The sequence below is a fragment of the Chenopodium album genome, chromosome 20, assembly GCF_948465745.1.
Source record: "Chenopodium album chromosome 20, dcCheAlbu1.1, whole genome shotgun sequence".
NCBI lineage: Eukaryota > Viridiplantae > Streptophyta > Magnoliopsida > Caryophyllales > Amaranthaceae > Chenopodium > Chenopodium album.
Window position 1 is genome coordinate 40,477,703 of NC_137853.1, and position 17,219 is coordinate 40,494,921.

General features: G+C 32.3%; 2 protein-coding genes across 2 annotated transcripts; one reads left to right on the plus strand and one right to left on the minus strand.

The window, feature by feature from the left end:
* Positions 1–10,794: 10,794 nt before the first annotated feature.
* LOC145597241 (putative transcriptional regulator RABBIT EARS) lies at positions 10,795–11,244 on the plus strand. The gene has a single exon (XM_081653389.1). The coding sequence runs from the start codon at positions 10,795–10,797 to the stop codon at positions 11,242–11,244; it is 450 nt and encodes a 149-aa protein (XP_081509515.1).
* A 1,962-nt stretch (positions 11,245–13,206) lies between these two features.
* On the minus strand, positions 13,207–16,364 carry LOC145598322 (bet1-like SNARE 1-1). Its single transcript, XM_081654662.1, has 6 exons — positions 16,268–16,364; positions 15,991–16,050; positions 14,938–15,088; positions 13,819–13,875; positions 13,653–13,712; positions 13,207–13,558 (listed from the first exon to the last, which is right to left on the minus strand). Exons 2-6 carry the CDS (start codon positions 16,002–16,004, stop codon positions 13,469–13,471), a joined length of 372 nt encoding a protein of 123 aa, XP_081510788.1. The 5' UTR covers positions 16,005–16,050; positions 16,268–16,364; the 3' UTR covers positions 13,207–13,468.
* Positions 16,365–17,219: the final 855 nt, after the last annotated feature.

The following is a 17,219-nucleotide window of genomic DNA, read 5'->3' on the forward strand; positions in this document are numbered from 1 at the left end:
TTTTTTTAAACCTTTTTTAGCCCGGAAATAAATATTGCCGAGATGTTAACCATTGACCCAAATACCCTCCATGAGTCCAATTGGCCTGGGTGGGTGGAACCATCCAATTTGCCTTAAAACGGTCAATTTACCCGTTTTCGTACTTAAACTGATTTCGTGAAATCAAGCCTACATACATTTTTACAACATATAAAGGTTATATATGGTTCCAAACATCATTATATGACCACAAGATGTATCCCCTAGGATCTCAAGACTTTTCGCCACCGAGCCTCGTAACATCAAAAATTCCTCAAAAAGCGTGGATAATAGCCATCAATTTTGGAATTTTTTGACTTTTTTTCGCCCGAAAATAAAAATTGTCAAGATGTTAACCATGTTCACTAATACCCTCGGGGAGTCCAATTGGGTGGGAGAAACCATCCAATTTGCCTTAAAACGGTCAATTTACCCATTTTCGAACTTAAACTGATTTCTACCACGGATATTTTTGACAACATATAATGGTCATATATGGTTCAAAACGTCATTATATGTCCCTAAGATTTTTCTCATAAAATCTCAAAACTTTTCGCCACCGGACCCCGTAACATCAAAAATACCTCAAAAAGAGTGGAAAATAGCCTTCAATTTTTGAATTTTTTGACCTTTTTTTGCCCGAAAAATAAAAATTGCCGAGATGTTAACCATAGTCCCTAATACCCTCCGGGAGTCCAATTGGGTGGGTGGAACACTCCAATTTGCCTTAAGACGGTCAATTTACACATTTTCGTGCTTACACCAATTTCGTGAAATCAAGCCTACTACGGGCACTTTTCACAACATATGATGGTCATATATGGTTCTAAACGTCGTTATATAACCCTAAGATGTATCCCCCAGGATTTCAACACTTTTCGCCATCGAGCCCTATAACATAAAAAATTCCTTAAAAAGCATAGATAATAGCCTTCCATTTTGGAATTTTTCCAAGATGTTAACCATGGTCCTTAATACTCTCCGTGAGTCTAATTGGATGGATGGAACCATCCAATTTGCTTTAAAATGGGCAATTTACCCGTTTTCGTATTTGCACCAATTTCGTGAACTCAAGCCTACCACGGACATTTTTGACAGTATATAAGATGTATCTCCTTGGATCTCAAGACTTTTCGCCACCGAGCCCCGAAACATCAAAAATTACTCAAAAAGCGTGGATAATAGTCTTCAATTTTGGAATTTTTTGACCTTTTTTCGCCCGGAAATAAAATTTTCCGAGATGTTAGCCATGGCCCATAATACCCTCCGAGAGTCCAATTGGTTGGGTGAAACCATCCAATTTGCTTTGAAACGGTCAATTTACCCGTTTTCGTATGTACTTACACCGATTTCGTTAAATCAAGCCTACCACGAACATTTTTGACAACATATAATGGTCATATATGGTTACAAATGTCATTATATGACCCTAAGATGTATCTCCTAGGATCTCAAGACTGTTCGTCACCGAGCCCCGAAACATAAAAAATTCCTCAAAAAGCGTGGATAATAGTCTTCAATTTTGGAATTTTTTGACCTTTTTTCGCCCGGAAATAAAATTTGCCGAGATGTTAGCCATGGCCCCTAATACCCTCCGAGAGTCCAATTGGGTGGGTGTAACCATTCTATTTTCCCTAAAACGATCATTTACCCGTTTTCGTACTTGCATCGATTTCTTGCACTCAACCCTACCAGGCTACCACAGACATTTTTAAAAACACATGATGGTCATATATGGTTCCAAACGTTGTTATATGACCCTAATATGTATCCCCTAGGATCTCAAGAGTTTTTGCCATCGAGCCCTGTAACATCAAAAATTCCTCAAAAAGCGTGGACAATAGCTTTCAATTTTTGAATTTTTTGACCTTTTTTCACCCGAAAATAAAAATTGTCGAGATATTAACCATGGTCCCTAATACCCTCCGGGAGTCCAATTGGTAGGTGGAACCATTCAATTTGCCTTAAAACGGTCAATTTACCAGCTTTCGTACTTGCACCGATTTCGTGAACTCAAGTTTGATTAAAGTTATAATTTCATTATTGTTAATCATATATTTTAATAAAGGTATTTAAATTTTTTTTTTATATATAAAAAAAAAAAAAAAAAAAAAAGAAAAGAAACATTAAGAGACCCTCCTCGAGTATTCCTAGAGGAACATACAATAATACGAAGTATTGTATATACTTGGAACATACAATTAATACAACAACATGAGTACGTACAACATGGTTCAATTCATAGTAGTAAAACACTAAAACCTGTCAAATAAAAGTACGCTAAACTGCAGCTTAGTATACTTTTATGCTTTCGTCAAACGAATGATTTCATGGGACAGATGTTATTGAGCTTCCCAATATCTGAAAGACTACGTAAATTTAATTTTCTGATAGACATACACATACACGACCATTTTGCTAAAGAACAAAATAAATATGACCAATTATATACAGTTTAAATTTATATTTTTGGTAGAAATAATACTAAAAATATTTAGAAAATTTATTTTACAAAAATGTAATTTTCGCATGTTCCCTAGATGTCTCTGAATGTCAGATCAGTGGCATGATGGCCTTTCTATATTTGCCACACTTGAAATTTAGCCAAGTTCTTGCTATTTTTAGCAAACACTCTCTTCTTCTCTTTCTCTCTCTGCTCTTTCTGTGTTCTTAGTACAATGAGAGAGAATAACATATTATGATGAACGAATTGAATGAATATGTGTTTGTTGTCTTACAATTATGGAGTTCTTAAAATAAAGTTTAATGCAAATATCCTGATATAATACATACGTACCAATATAATATGCTGTAGTAATAATACATCTCTTCTAAGTATGTACGTAGTTACGTTTTTTGTCAAAAAAAAAGTACGTAGTTACTTTATATGTTCTTTAGTTTTTATGGTTTTTTTTTAAAAAATCTTACAATTAGGGAGCTCTTAACATGACAACATAATAATAATACTTACTGAGTTGATTTAAATCAATGTTGTTTTTGCAATATTTTATGTTAAATCTAGCTATATGCATGTTACATATTAGAGAAGATATATCATGCTCTGTATTATACACTTTTATTCGGATTTTAAAATCCTATTTCATCATTCTTCTTTTTTCCACTATGTATATATGCGTTGTTAAAAGAGAATGTTTTAATAGCTAAAACAAAAGAAACTTGAAGTGAAACTTTGCAATGCTAAAAGCGAGCTAAAGTTATGTACAACCTATGAGTAGGAGCTAATGCTTGAACACCTAGAAGTTTTAACCTAACAAAGAACACTTGGAACACTACAAGCGTCTCATCAACCAACAAAACTCAAAGCACACCTTTTACATCGCATGCACCTTATGCATTTTCTCATCATTGGAGATAGATAGAGACTGAGTGGAGTGATGTACGTGGTGACTTGGTGACTTGGAACATTACTCCACCCCTTCAAAATGCTAGCTTAGCTTGGTCGTTTAATTTGATAGAGTATAAAACATAATATTGGGCCTCAACAACCATCAGCTCATGGTTGAGGCCCATTATTATGCTTTATACTCTATCAGTTAATATAATAGAGAATTGATTTTAAAACTTTAGAAATGTATATTTGGCACTTTTTGGGCAGTGGCGGAACCAAGGGGGGGCTGGGGTGGGTCATGGCCTCCCCCTTGGTATAAAATATGTATTAAATGTTGCAACATATTATGGTAGTCATTATTAGCTCAGCAGGTTTTAGTTGAGAATAAAGTCCATTTTCATCTCAGGTTCGAAACCTAGTCTCAACACTTTTATTTTTTAAATTTTACTTTGCATTTTTATACTTTTATTTTTTATTTTTCCTTGCAATACTTACGTAGTATATAAAGTTTGGCCCCCTTAATATACAATTTCTTGCTCCGCCCCTGTTTTTGGGACCTTATTGAGTTGGGGAAGTCCAATATGGTCCTAGGGCGTTCGTTTCCAAGGTTCAGGCTTGTCATAAACAATAGTAATATAATGAGGCAAAATGATTGTGGCAAGTTAAGCCATCGAACATACAACCCTCTATTCCCATAAATAGGTTTTTTTTTTTTTTGTAAGGATGAGGTGTTTTATATGCCTCGTGCCTTGGCAGCATATGTGCCTTGGCTAGGCAACAACATCGATCCATGTCTTGGCAACACGAGTTAAGTGTTTGAGATAGCTAAATTGATTAGAAACTAACGACTCAACATGTATCACAAGGAGTCCATGATATCTTTTGTTACACCAGATCATAGTTTTAATGATAAGTACGTCGTTGTGACAATATATATATATACTGCAACTAATAGCAACGGAGGGAGTAGTAATTGAATTGTTTGGTACTTCTATTACTTTGTGTTGAGTAAAGTAAAAGAAGTAAAAAAAGGAGTGAGTGGGTAAAAAAGGAGTACAAGTTTTGTATGGAAAGGAAGTAAATAAAGGCTATAATTTAGTGAAAGAAGAGGGGATGGCATAAAGGAAGCTAGAGTGAGTGAATGAGAATGTCTTCTTGCCCTTAAAATTACACACTATTAGTCGGCGCACGTCACTCTCATCATTCCTTTTCTTCCTCCTCTATCTTTCCTTCACATTATGCATCTATACATCCACCATAATTTTTTATTATTTAAAACAAAAGGTTAAAATATAATAATCGACCTTTTTCGAGGATACTTTTTCAAAAATTCATTCTTGTTTAACGTCTTGTTTTTTATTTTTATATTTATTTTATATATGGAATACATGAGTATATTTATTTAAATTTAGGGCATGTTCACATTTATTGAAATGAACTGATTGAAGCTGAACTGAACTGAACTGAACTGAATAGAGCTGAAATGAATATTTTATGAGACAAGGAAATTAGGAATTGAACTGAAATTAAGCTGAAGTGAACATACCCTTATTTAGGGGTGAGCATGGGACGGGTACCCGTACCGTTAGTACTAACGGTTCGGGTACCCGATAACCAAAATCACTAAAAGTGATACCCATAACCGGAACCGATAAGTTCGGGTACCCGGACTTCGGGTACCCGGATTTTCGGATCGGTTATCGGGTACCCAATAAGATATCCAATAATGATAATTATACTTAATTACGTAGTTATTATGATATAATTTACAACTAATTAACAACAATACCATATGATCTTGACTAAATTATTAATAATATTACTAATCATTGATATAATAAAGTGATTATGAAGTAAAGTAAAAATTTAGATTTATATTAATAGATTTAAGTAGGGAAAAAAAGCAAAAAAATGCTTATCGGATCGGAACGGGTAACCGTTAATTTTAAAATGATACCCATAACCATACCCGATAACAAATTATCGGAACGGGTACCCGAACCGTTATGATTATTGGATCGGGTACCCTAATTTTCGAAACGGTTACGGATCGGTTTTTCGGGTTTTCGGTTTTTCGGGTAGTTTTGCTCAGCCCTACCCTTATTTGTCATATTACTAGCTTAGTAGATTAAAAATTACATACGCAACAATGAAAATTAGATTGAGATACATTTTGAAGGCATGGACGCATGGTGGGTCAATATTTTAGCATATTACGTACTGTATGATACATATCCTGTCCATAAATGGAAATATGATATGTTGGCAATTTGTCACTCATATTTTTGGCAAAAAGGCAAAATCTCTGAGAAATGAAATTGGTCATCAGAGTTCATGTCATTTTCGTAGTGGGTTGGCAAACCTATAATTAATCATATAGGCCCAAACGTTTTTTGGGCAGCAAAGAGGCCCAACATGACCCATATTATTAAGCCCATAAAACGCATAGGCAGCCCAAAACACTAAATTTATTTTATGTTAGTTTCATACTTTATATTCTCATCTTTTTTTTTTTTTTTTTTTTTTTTTTTTTTTTTTTTTTTTTTGTAGGTTACACTTTTATATCATGATTTTAACATATTTTTACCATACTCTATCTACATATAATAAAGTATCATACTTTCAACCTCCCCTACACAAAGTGCACTTATTTTTCTTCTCTCCACACTCTTAACACCGTTAGTACCCTCGAAGGGAGTAGAATAGATAGATGAGGGCAAGCTGAAAATTAAATAATGTGAAAGAAATAATATTACACGTTAAACCCTAATTTTTTAATCACTTTGCAAATTAAAGATCTTAGGTTGTTACTCAAAGTTCCTAATTTACTTTAATTTGTAATAATAATGGTATTATCATCTATATTTAATCCTTAATTCAATTACAACACGTCTACTACACACATGGGTGCGCCATAAAATAAGTACACGTACACTACAATATACCTACTCTTTTAGATATCTCAGCCACATTTTTAAATACAGTCATAATAAAATTACATCTTCGAATATTGCAAAATAAATAAATAAAAATAAATAAAATTAAAACACCCTTTACTTCTTATCCATGCCGTTTCGATCATCTCATGCTTTAGAAAGTATAATATGATAATCTTCTTTTTTAAATTAACAGTAAAAAGTAGTATAATCAAAATAAAAAGAAGACAAATACATTTGGTAAGGGGCGTGTTACATGGTTGCATCACTCTAGTAGTTGTCTATCATGTCTTTCCTAATTGTCCATAACTAGTAGAAGTCATCCCTTTTTCCTAATTCTCTTAATCAATATATAATTATATATATAAACATAATTTAAGTCAATAATTAACACTAATAATACTTGAGCATGCTTTATTTATTTCGAACTACTCTTTGTCGTCCACCTTTACTATTAGTCCAGCTAATTAATACAACATGCATATTATGCCAAAACATTAATCTTAGCTAATTATATATGTTGTTTTCTCATTTGGATTAATATAACTAGTTATTTTCTGATAAAAAAAGGAATTCTATATTAATTTCATAGAATGTACCATATTATATACACCTAAATTAATTTATCCTAAGATAAATTTAATAACGCATGCATTAGATTTATGTAGTGCTGTCAATTTCATTGGTGGACCAAAGGTGTCATTCATTCTTCACTTACTAATTTGTATTCATCTTCATTTTTAAGGGTTTTTATGTTCGTTTTCCTTGAATCAGCTTAACACGTACGTCAGTTGAAAATGTGATTATAAATTGAGCATGTATTTAAAGTTAACTCTATGATTGAATTAGTAGAAGCTATGATATGTAACAGATACATTGGATTTTGTATTTTTGTCAACGGTGCCAAATTTTCTAGGTAATTTATTAGTTAATATGTTTGATAATTGTGACGGTTATCCTAATTTTTGCCTCAGATTTTGGATTTGAGTTGACTATAACATTTCTGAAATTTATGTTTGTTAATTGTCAATTTATCATGAACTTCTAAATTCTAAAGGTTCTTAAGAAATTATACTTGTATTGAAATTCTATTTATATATCTAACCTTTATGACTCTCAATACACCAAAAATATATATAAGCTATACAAGTATATACATTACTAGTGTTACTTTAATTTATTTTAATTTACTTGTTTTCTAATCGATTAGGTATAACACCTAAGGCATGTTTGGCAGGGTTATATATGTAGGTCCTCTTTTGCTCACCTTAATTTCAAACATTTCATTTTTAATAAGTTCAAATTAAATAAGGGTACTAAGTCCGTGATCCAAATAAACTATATAGATGCAGGAAAAATAAATCCAGATTAATAAGGATTATCCAATTTATATCTAAAATAAGTTCTAATAACGTCTAATACGTTCATTAATTAGGCTTTGAATAATCGAAAATCACATAAAGAATAGAATTTAATTCTAAATCGATTAATTTCCACTCAAGCCATACTGTGATCCTTTACACAAAGTAATAGTTTAAAGTACTCGAAGGGTATTAATTTGTTTTCTATTGTAGATAGTACCTCAAGTTGTTATATAGAATAGGTAGTTTATCTCTATTAATAAAAGAATAAAGCTAAGATAAAGTATAGACATATAATATTATGGAAAATATACTTGTATTTGTATAATCAACATAACCTTTGTTAGAATTTCAGCAAATAAGATTTCAAAAAATGAATCAATATAATCAATTGTAACATCATTGTATGAATAATAAAAGGGAAGAAGGAACGAACACCTCATGCATATAACAAGATGGCCATCATGTTTTTATGTTATTTGATGTTTTCTTGTTTTTCATTATCGTTTATAGACATTAAGAAGAAGCTAACAATAAAGCTTAGAAGCATGCAAGAATTAGTTATTGTGAGATTTGTCACGCTTGTAAGATCAACATAATATATGCATGATATATTTTTATATTTGTAACTTATATTATATTATATGTTGATTGGATGTCCAAAAGTTTATAGTATATGTTTGTAGTCAAACGTGTAGAAAGCAACATAAATCATAGTTTAGACAAGTTACATAATACAAACATAATGTTTATTTTTGCCTCTCCTTTCATTTTCAATTGGAAAGTTCTTATAACTATCTAGCTCATTTATTATAATGTATGTATGTGAAGCCATGATTTGAAGAATTATAGAAAGAAGATTAATGTACGTATGACATACTACTTATGCTGGATCACTACGAGATCTCTATATGTGTATAATACATGCTGCTAATCTTTATAGATGTACGACGTTCCTTTGATCAGCTATATATAATTTTTCTGTTTCAAATTGGTTTACTCTACTCATAACTTATCCACTTGATATGTGTATAGTCTTAAAAAAGGTATATGTACATGAGATCAGTGAAAGAATAATTAGGAACCAGAATATCAATTTTTGATTATTTGCGATTTTAAAGAGAGCATTATTGAATCTATATAATTTCCATATATGGTATATATATATCTACATATATCTTTTGATGAATTATCAATATCAAAATTTACATAAGGACAATAGGAGTATTATCCGATGAGACTGGAGTACAGTGGCATATGTACACTCAGGAATAGATGTAAGTAATAGTCTCTAATAATTTGTCTTGGTAGATAGCTAAAAGAAGTTAGCTTTTGGTGTCAATTTGACATGACATCAAAGATGAATCATTTTACTTCTTATATGGTCGTCTAGCTCTTAGTTATTATATAAACTAGGTAGTATATCACAATAAGAATGATTTGATTTAGAATGAAAGTGAAAGAAATGTCGATTTGAGCCATTAAAACTTGTAAATATTTAATTTGTAAATACCGAGAATTACTAAAATTGAACAACAATAAATTTTAACCATTAATTAGTTAGATTCGGGGCTAGCCATATAAAATTTAGGTCAATTTATTTATATATCTATTTGTTTTTAATCTTTACGGTTTAAAGGCTTGAACCTTGGCTTATAATATAGATTTAAATTATCAAGTTCCGCCATTAATAATCCAAAAAGAAAATAAAATAAAGAGTTAAAAAAGATGATTATGGGATGATATTATTATTCCCCATATATATATCTTATAAAATCCCATTTTTTATAAACAAAATCTCCATACCACCGTCTTAAAAGTGGTACTTCTGGCTATTTGCAATAAATTACATTAAAAATAAATAATAAAGAGAAAGAGAAAGACATTTTCAACTTATAAATGCATGACTTTTGCTTCTAAATGGATTATATATACGTATGCATGAGCTTTGCCAAAAGTATTAGTTAGTTGTAAAGTGTGATATTATAAAACTTTGATTTAGGCAAATTTTTATTAAATGACTTAGATTTACACTAGCTCAAATGAGCATTTGGTCAATTTTGAGCTAAGTGACAAAGTCTGTCGAACCACAAACTCGAAACTTATAGTAGTAGTCTTAATGCAATAAAGAGTGCACCATAAAAGAAACTAGCCTCCAGTAATATTTGCTCAAATTATATTAGTTAAATCTAATTGCACCAAAAGGGAAGAAAATGCATAATCTAAATCTCAAAAGTGGTGAAAGAAAAGAGACAATTATGATTAACAAATTCTATCAAATGGAAAGACTTTATTACGGAAAAAGAAAGAAAAGTTGTTTAAAATAGGAAATCAAAATGTGTACGGTCAAAATAAAAATTTAGATAAAGGGCGGAGATATTTTCTAGAAAATCTATCTTTAGATGGGAGTATTGTCAATTGCAAATAGTGAGGAACAATATCTTTCTTTTGAGTGCAATAAATTGTAGTATGATATCTATTATCATACGACTATAGTCATATATGTTGATTTTGATTTCTCTAACAAGAAATAATTGTTGTAATTTACCAATTCCTCATAAATAAAAGTAATGTCGTAGATACTATACTTTTTGTTATCCTAGCCTATACAACTAATTGAGTTAGTTGTCATTGTTTTACTGTATTATATACGGTATTACAACTAATTTAAGTTACTAATTGTCGTTGTTTACTGTATTAGAGTACTATTATCTATCTAATACACACATGTCACTCCAATTGGTATGGTTGAAAATTAGAAAAGAAACATAATTAGAATTAAAGGGGAAGAAAAAAGAGAGATATAATAGTGTTCTGTTATTTGACCTATAATTTCATCTTTAACCTTAGCTTCTTTCTAAATTTATTAAATCACAATCACCTTGTCCTTATCTCCCATCTACATCAACTCCTAATATTTTATGTCATGCACAAGACCTTATATATATCAAGGCTTATAGTAAGCTTCTTTGCCATGAAATGAATATTTATTATATAGTCTCTATGTTTTGATCTAAACCTTTTAATATAAGATCATACAAATATATTCGTGAGCTTCTTCTTCAACCTCCAAGAAATTGATTATCATCACCATCAACAAGATCAAACGGATCACGACGAGCATGATCATATGGATAGTGGTGGAAGCATAAGATCCTATGATTGTGTGTTTTGCCAAAGAGGGTTCACCACAGCTCAAGCTTTAGGAGGTCACATGAATATTCATAGAAAAGATAGGGCTAAACCTACTACCAACAAACCTAGCCCTACTAAAGAGCCTACTACTACTAATAATAAAAACAATAATAATGCTATTTTTAGCAACAAAGAAATATTATTAGAGGAGGATGATTATCATGTTGATGTTGCTAATACAAGATTATTCTACTCCTCTAATCACCTTAAAAATGGGAATAGCTCGAGTTTTGAGGGTCGTGTTCATCGGTTTCTTGGAGATCATAGTCCAAGCTTGAGAGGCGGTTCGGGTCATATGCTAGGGAAGAAGATTCAAGATCATGATCATAGTCAAGGGGCAGAAGAGTTGGATCTTGAACTTCGTCTTGGTCACTATTCATGGTAATTAAATTAAGCCAACTAGCTAATAAGATGCTACAATCTCACCGCCCTAATATGGCTAGACGTTGTAGTTTATATTATAAGGGGACCACTAGGTTTGAGAAGGGCCGGGGTGAAATTTTAACTCGTGGGAGATGAGAATCGAACCCCTAACTCTAGATTGAGGAATGATTAGTACGTAATATTATCTTATGCTTCATGATTCTCTGTAACCGAATGTTGATTAATATATAGTATGATATAAGTACGAATTAATTTTTGTTTTTAGCTTTTTGTACTTTTGGAGTGGGAATAATTAAAGTACAAATTCTTAAATAGACCTGGTTCACACTAATTTATTATGGACCATTAATATTAGAGAAAATATGATTCTTTATTAATAAAAAAAAAAGTCACTATAATTAAATAAAGGTCACCATTTTTAAAATAAAAGTCATTTTGGTAATATATAGGCTATAAGAGGTTAATTTTTTTAATGAAAAATTTTATAAGGTCAATATAAATAATTAAAGTCACTATGTTAAAATTAGGATCATAACGCCGTACTTTAAGTTCACAATAATATTAAACGTTATACAAGTTTTAATAAAGGTTACTATGTTAAAGAAAAAGGTTACTATGTTAAAAATAAAGGTCACTATGTTCAATATAAAGTCAGTTGCGTGTGTATAAACTTCGGGTTCACAATAATATTATTGTGGACCAGGTCCACGCAAGTTTTTCTGTAATTAAAGAGAGTTAGTTACGTAGTTCTAGTAATGAAACTAGATAAAAATATATATTATGAAGCAGTCAAGGAATGTAAACATCATTTATGGAGACTTCACAATGTACCAACAATTTTATAATTATATTAATAATTACGAGTATTATGTTTACAATTAAAAATAATAATGTATTCTACTTGAGCACAGTCACTAACATTTCATATGCTAAGATTAATTATTTAGTAAAATTCTTAATGTTGAATTGCAATTTTATTAAATAATTTTCAAACATTCAAAGTATACTATCATGTGTGTATAATTGTACTAAATGATTTGAGCATCGTGTTTTATATATATAATTATGATTTTGACTGGGGAATAAGTACGGCGAAGAAATCCCCAAAATCAAATAAATAAATAAGTAAAGAAAAACTATCAGAGTCACAAACTCACAACTTATACTGAGTATTTCACAATTTTAAAGTACTTTAAATTGACGTGTAAATGTATAAATGTCATTTTTTTCCAGTTCCTTTACTTTTTCTTCAGTCTTTCTCTTTTATTTATTCAATCTATAATTAGGAAAATTGACTTAATTAAGTAACAAGTTTACTTACAGACTTCCTCAAAAAAAAAAAAAAAAAAAAAGTTTACTTACAGACAACAAATATACAAACAACAATTATAAAAAACTGCTCATAATTTTCAATCAACCAGTGGTCTAGTGGTAGAATAGTACCCTGCCACGGTACAGACCCGGGTTCGATTCCCGGCTGGTGCATTTCTTTTTTGTTTTAATTTTACAGAAATTACGAAACTAATCAGAAGTTCAGAACCCAGTAATTGCGCTTTGAAGAGATGATTGTTAGCTCTAGGGAAAACATGGTGTAGCAAACTGCTTTTCAGTCGTTCATCTCGTGACCCTTCGATATCAAGATCGATGATGACAAAATACTGGAGTAGTACAATAGTGTTACAAACATAAAAATAAAAGTTATTGGAAATGACTTTTGCAAGTGAATTTTTAAGCAAATATGAAAGGGCTACTCTGAAATCTGAATGATTCTCTCTCTCATAGTTTGATGTTTTGCCATAGAATTTACTTGTCCTCTTTCACAGTCGAGAAACCTTGACAAGACGCCTATGATGACATTCCTTCATAGCAAATGTAGACTCGTAAAAAAAGCTCTAACGTCTCCCAGCCAAGCATGTGAACCAGCATGAGATGTTATACGGAGTAATGAAAGACGCATGTGCAGTTAATTCCACATGAGAAAAATGTTCACAGCTGAATAAAGGCAAGAACATACATTCAACTGGAAATATTTGATATCACACTCAAACAAAGCACAGTTACAAACTTCATACATTCAAGTACCCTTCTTATGGCTTTGCAATTTTTTTACAATCTGCTGTACCAATTTCATATGGAATACACGGCAACTGAGAAAGAAAAGACTTGAGGCAGCGACCCACTTCAGATACAAAGCCTGGAGTTGTATCAATTTTTAGCTATTTGGATTATCTAGTAAGATAGTAGATAATAAGGAAAAGAACCACAAATGAGGCCACAAGAGTGAACATTCGTCTGCTTGATTTGGTCTCGAATGCCTGAGAACAGGAAACTTTATCAGTACAAAATAGCAGCTGACTATGGAATGAATTATCAGCATATGGGGAAGTATGCATAGCCAATCAAATTTACCTGCTTAAACCGATCCACAGTTCCTGACAAGAATCCTCGTGATGCATCCATTTCGTTGCCCTAAAGGAGTAATTGATATAAGTCTCATGTAAAAATCTCACTATGATAGCAAAATGAAAAGATATAACCATTTAAAATATGGGACTAGTGACTGTCATAAACATACCATTCTGTCCAACATCCGGTTATGAGCATCAACTTCTTCATTTATGTCACCACTTAACTGCAACATATATATAGCGCGAAATGATTCAACAAATTAGTTTTTGGTCATAATTCAACACACATAATATAAGTGCATCCCATGGGAATTGGATACGCAGCATTTACCTATTGCTTTTCTATTCTAAGAGTTTATGCATATATTAGTAAAGTAGCATGATTTGACCCCATTATTTATGTACAATATGAGTACATAACAAGGACACATAAGAACAATCCCCAGAGGCCTTAAATTTACATATGCAGAGTTTGCAGACAAGTAGAAGTAACCCCTTAATAAAAATTTCATTTGCCTCTAAGTAGGGTGAAGTATACAATTATAGCAGTTAACATAATTCTAAAGAAACTTTATTACTTTTGGCCTTGTGGAGTTGTGGGTAACACAATACTAGAAGTACTCTAGTAATCTTTTGCAAACTAAAGGCATCCCTCATGAAAATTTGTGGCATAATTGCATATTTTGCATCTGCCACTCCAATGGTAAATGATAACTGACTACCAGTCATCCCTGCCACTCAAATTGCGGTTGCAACATAGTATTTTGCATTTACCCAAAATCAGATTCCTTTCTGATGCCCAGGTTCTAGACTTAAAGTGGGATTTATATCAATGCCCACACATGTATGTCACCCTAATAGCACGCATAGGAGACTGGAGATGGACACTACCCTTTCACATTAGCTGTGTGTCACATGCTGATGCTAGCTCACCTCAAGCCAGTCAAGATATTTTGGCTTAATCTAACAGATTTTCTAAGCCAAAAACAATTAAATGACACTGTAATTTGTAATGTTCCCAAGGCTATTATATGGGCATACACAAATCAGGCCAGAAGTTTGAAGACCAAAGAATCCTAAGGCAACCAAACTGATAGCTTTTACCACGCAAATCATTTTAATTCAAAGAAAACCAAATTCTCGGACCTTGAGTATTAACTAACACAATTAACTATGGATTAGACGGGAGGAAAATGTGACATAGTAATTGGCAGATTGATAAAGGTAACCGTACCAGATTCAACAAATACGATACACATTCATAAACCAAGGAAACAAAAACTTACTCTTTTCAGAAGATTAACTCTATCTTGCAACCCATCAAGTGCTGTATCATTGTCGTGTTCATCAATTTCATGAGAGGAATACGAGGATGAGGCCCTGATACCTCCCTCCTCAATGCCATCAAAAGCAGAAGTTCTAGACCCTCTATAATCCCTGCATACAAACAAGAAACCATAGGAAACTTTAATTGTAGATGTAAAGCACCATGAAAGATGAAAATCATTCTGCTACAAAGTTCTAGACAAAAAGGCAGCAATGTTACAAAGACTTTTTGGTAACTTTTGCATCTCAAATAGTTCATAGAAGTATGTATAAATGTCTAGAAGCAACTCAAACTCCCCAAGCATATGCAGATTTTGTGCCAACTTTAAAACAGCACATCTATTTGATGCTGCATCTAGATACGTCTACTAGCCTCTAGTCATCTACGTTTTAAAACCTTAATATCTTTCCAACAAAATGCAGATATACGAGCAAGTAAAATATACGATGCAGAATCCTATACTCTGAGCTAACAGCACATTTAGCATTACTTTACTGTGCAACTCTATCACAGATATCACCTCATTTTCCGTATACTAAAAAAAATCATTTACATACACCATCACACAAATATACAGGTCCAGGCAAACAAATCAACAGTTTGGATACATAATATGCTTCTTTCTACATATACAGCTTCCAGCAGAAGAATAATTGCACATTGTTAATTCTATCACTTGCAAACATATCTAATAAACGACAGAACCTCACCCGTACCAATGGCTTATAAATCAAAACAACGCCTCGATTAAGAAACATTCGCGGTATTAAAGTTTACAGCATTGCTAGGCAATTGATGACACATTGACACATATAAATCACACTTTCTGTACTTTCACAGCATCACCAGCAATAAAGATTCAAGTAATACCAAAAACTTCACAATTAAATCAATTCTTCACTGATCATACTATAGAAATGCAGATAAAATTAGGGAAACTGGAAAACAAGCAATCGTATGAATCAATTGAACCAAAAACAACATCAAAAATCAAGAAATTAAGGATGCAAACCTTCTCGGATTCATGGTGAATCAATTAACGCAGTGTACAAGTGATCAAGCTTCCAGTGATCTGAAAAAGAAAACGAAAAAAACGTAATTAATTAACAACATAAATTGGTGAAGTAGTAGCGAAACATTAAAATTAGAAATTGATTAATAAAATTGGGGGTGAGATTTAGGGTTTACCAAAATAATCAGACAAGAGAGAATTGGGATCTTAAGAAAACGCGAGTATATTTGAAGAGGAAATTGAGGGAAAAGAAAGAGTGATATGATGAGTCATTTACCTGAACCTGAGAATTCTCCTTTTGAGATTGATACTCTGTTTATCCATTAAACAAATGCACACCAAAATTAAGAGGAATGAAAACAAGGGGTACAATTGGAAGTTACTAGATTACTCTTTACTTCTTATTTTAGGTGAACAATCCACAATGGAATTGTCTGAAAATTAGAAATAGGCTTGGGTCGTGTGGGGTCATATTTCATGTCGTGTTTGGAAACAGGTAACTCAAAATAGTTGCCTTCTGTGTTGGGTTTTGTTGATCTTATATAAATAAAGTCCATGCATGATTTGGTCATGTGTTTTATCATGTTGAGTCTTGTGATGTCTGACCAACGAGTCAACTCGTCGTGCTCCTGCCAAATTTTGGAAACGATATGTATGCACATTAATGGCTTATGATGTGTCGTGTCAAGCTTATGTTGGGTCAGGTTGGGTCATTTTTATGTCAGTCTGGCCCATGCTTATCTCTACTAGAGAAGTGTATTGGTGGACCAAAGGGGTTAGGGGGAGTCAAAGGTGTCACTAAGATTATAGTGGTTGATTGGTCATTGGTCATTGGTGAGTTTGCAGTTATTAGAATGTTTATTTTGGAATCTACCAACCTAGCTTAATACAAAACAACATGAATAACAAAGAGGTGACAACTTTATGGTACGTTTGTGATGACAATTGCATGGAGGAGTGATTGGGGAGTTGAGGGGACTTGGGGCTACAATGGTAAGAGTTTGACAAATATGAGCTAATGATAATTTACCATAATGGCGTGGTTGGTGAGGACTGAGGAACATCGACCACAACGCCACAACAGAAGCATAAATACCACATAAGCTAGCATGAGGTTTGATTGTAAATGCTTGACCTTATATTTGAGAGATGGCTTTGTATTCCACTCTTAAGAGCCAAAAGCTATTTACATGCGTTGAAACTTATTTGAAACTATTTACATTAAACTG

Excerpts from the sequence above, each read along its gene's own strand:
- LOC145597241 (XM_081653389.1), top strand. The coding sequence starts at position 10,795 with ATGGATAGTGGTGGAAGCATAAGATCCTATGATTGTGTGTTTTGCCAA.
- LOC145598322 (XM_081654662.1), bottom strand. Across the intron at positions 13,713-13,818 it reads ACCGGATGTTGGACAGAATG|GGCAACGAAATGGATGCATC; the intron begins GTATGTTTATGA and ends TTACTCCTTTAG. Across the intron at positions 13,559-13,652 it reads CTGTGGATCGGTTTAAGCAG|GCATTCGAGACCAAATCAAG; the intron begins GTAAATTTGATT and ends TCCTGTTCTCAG.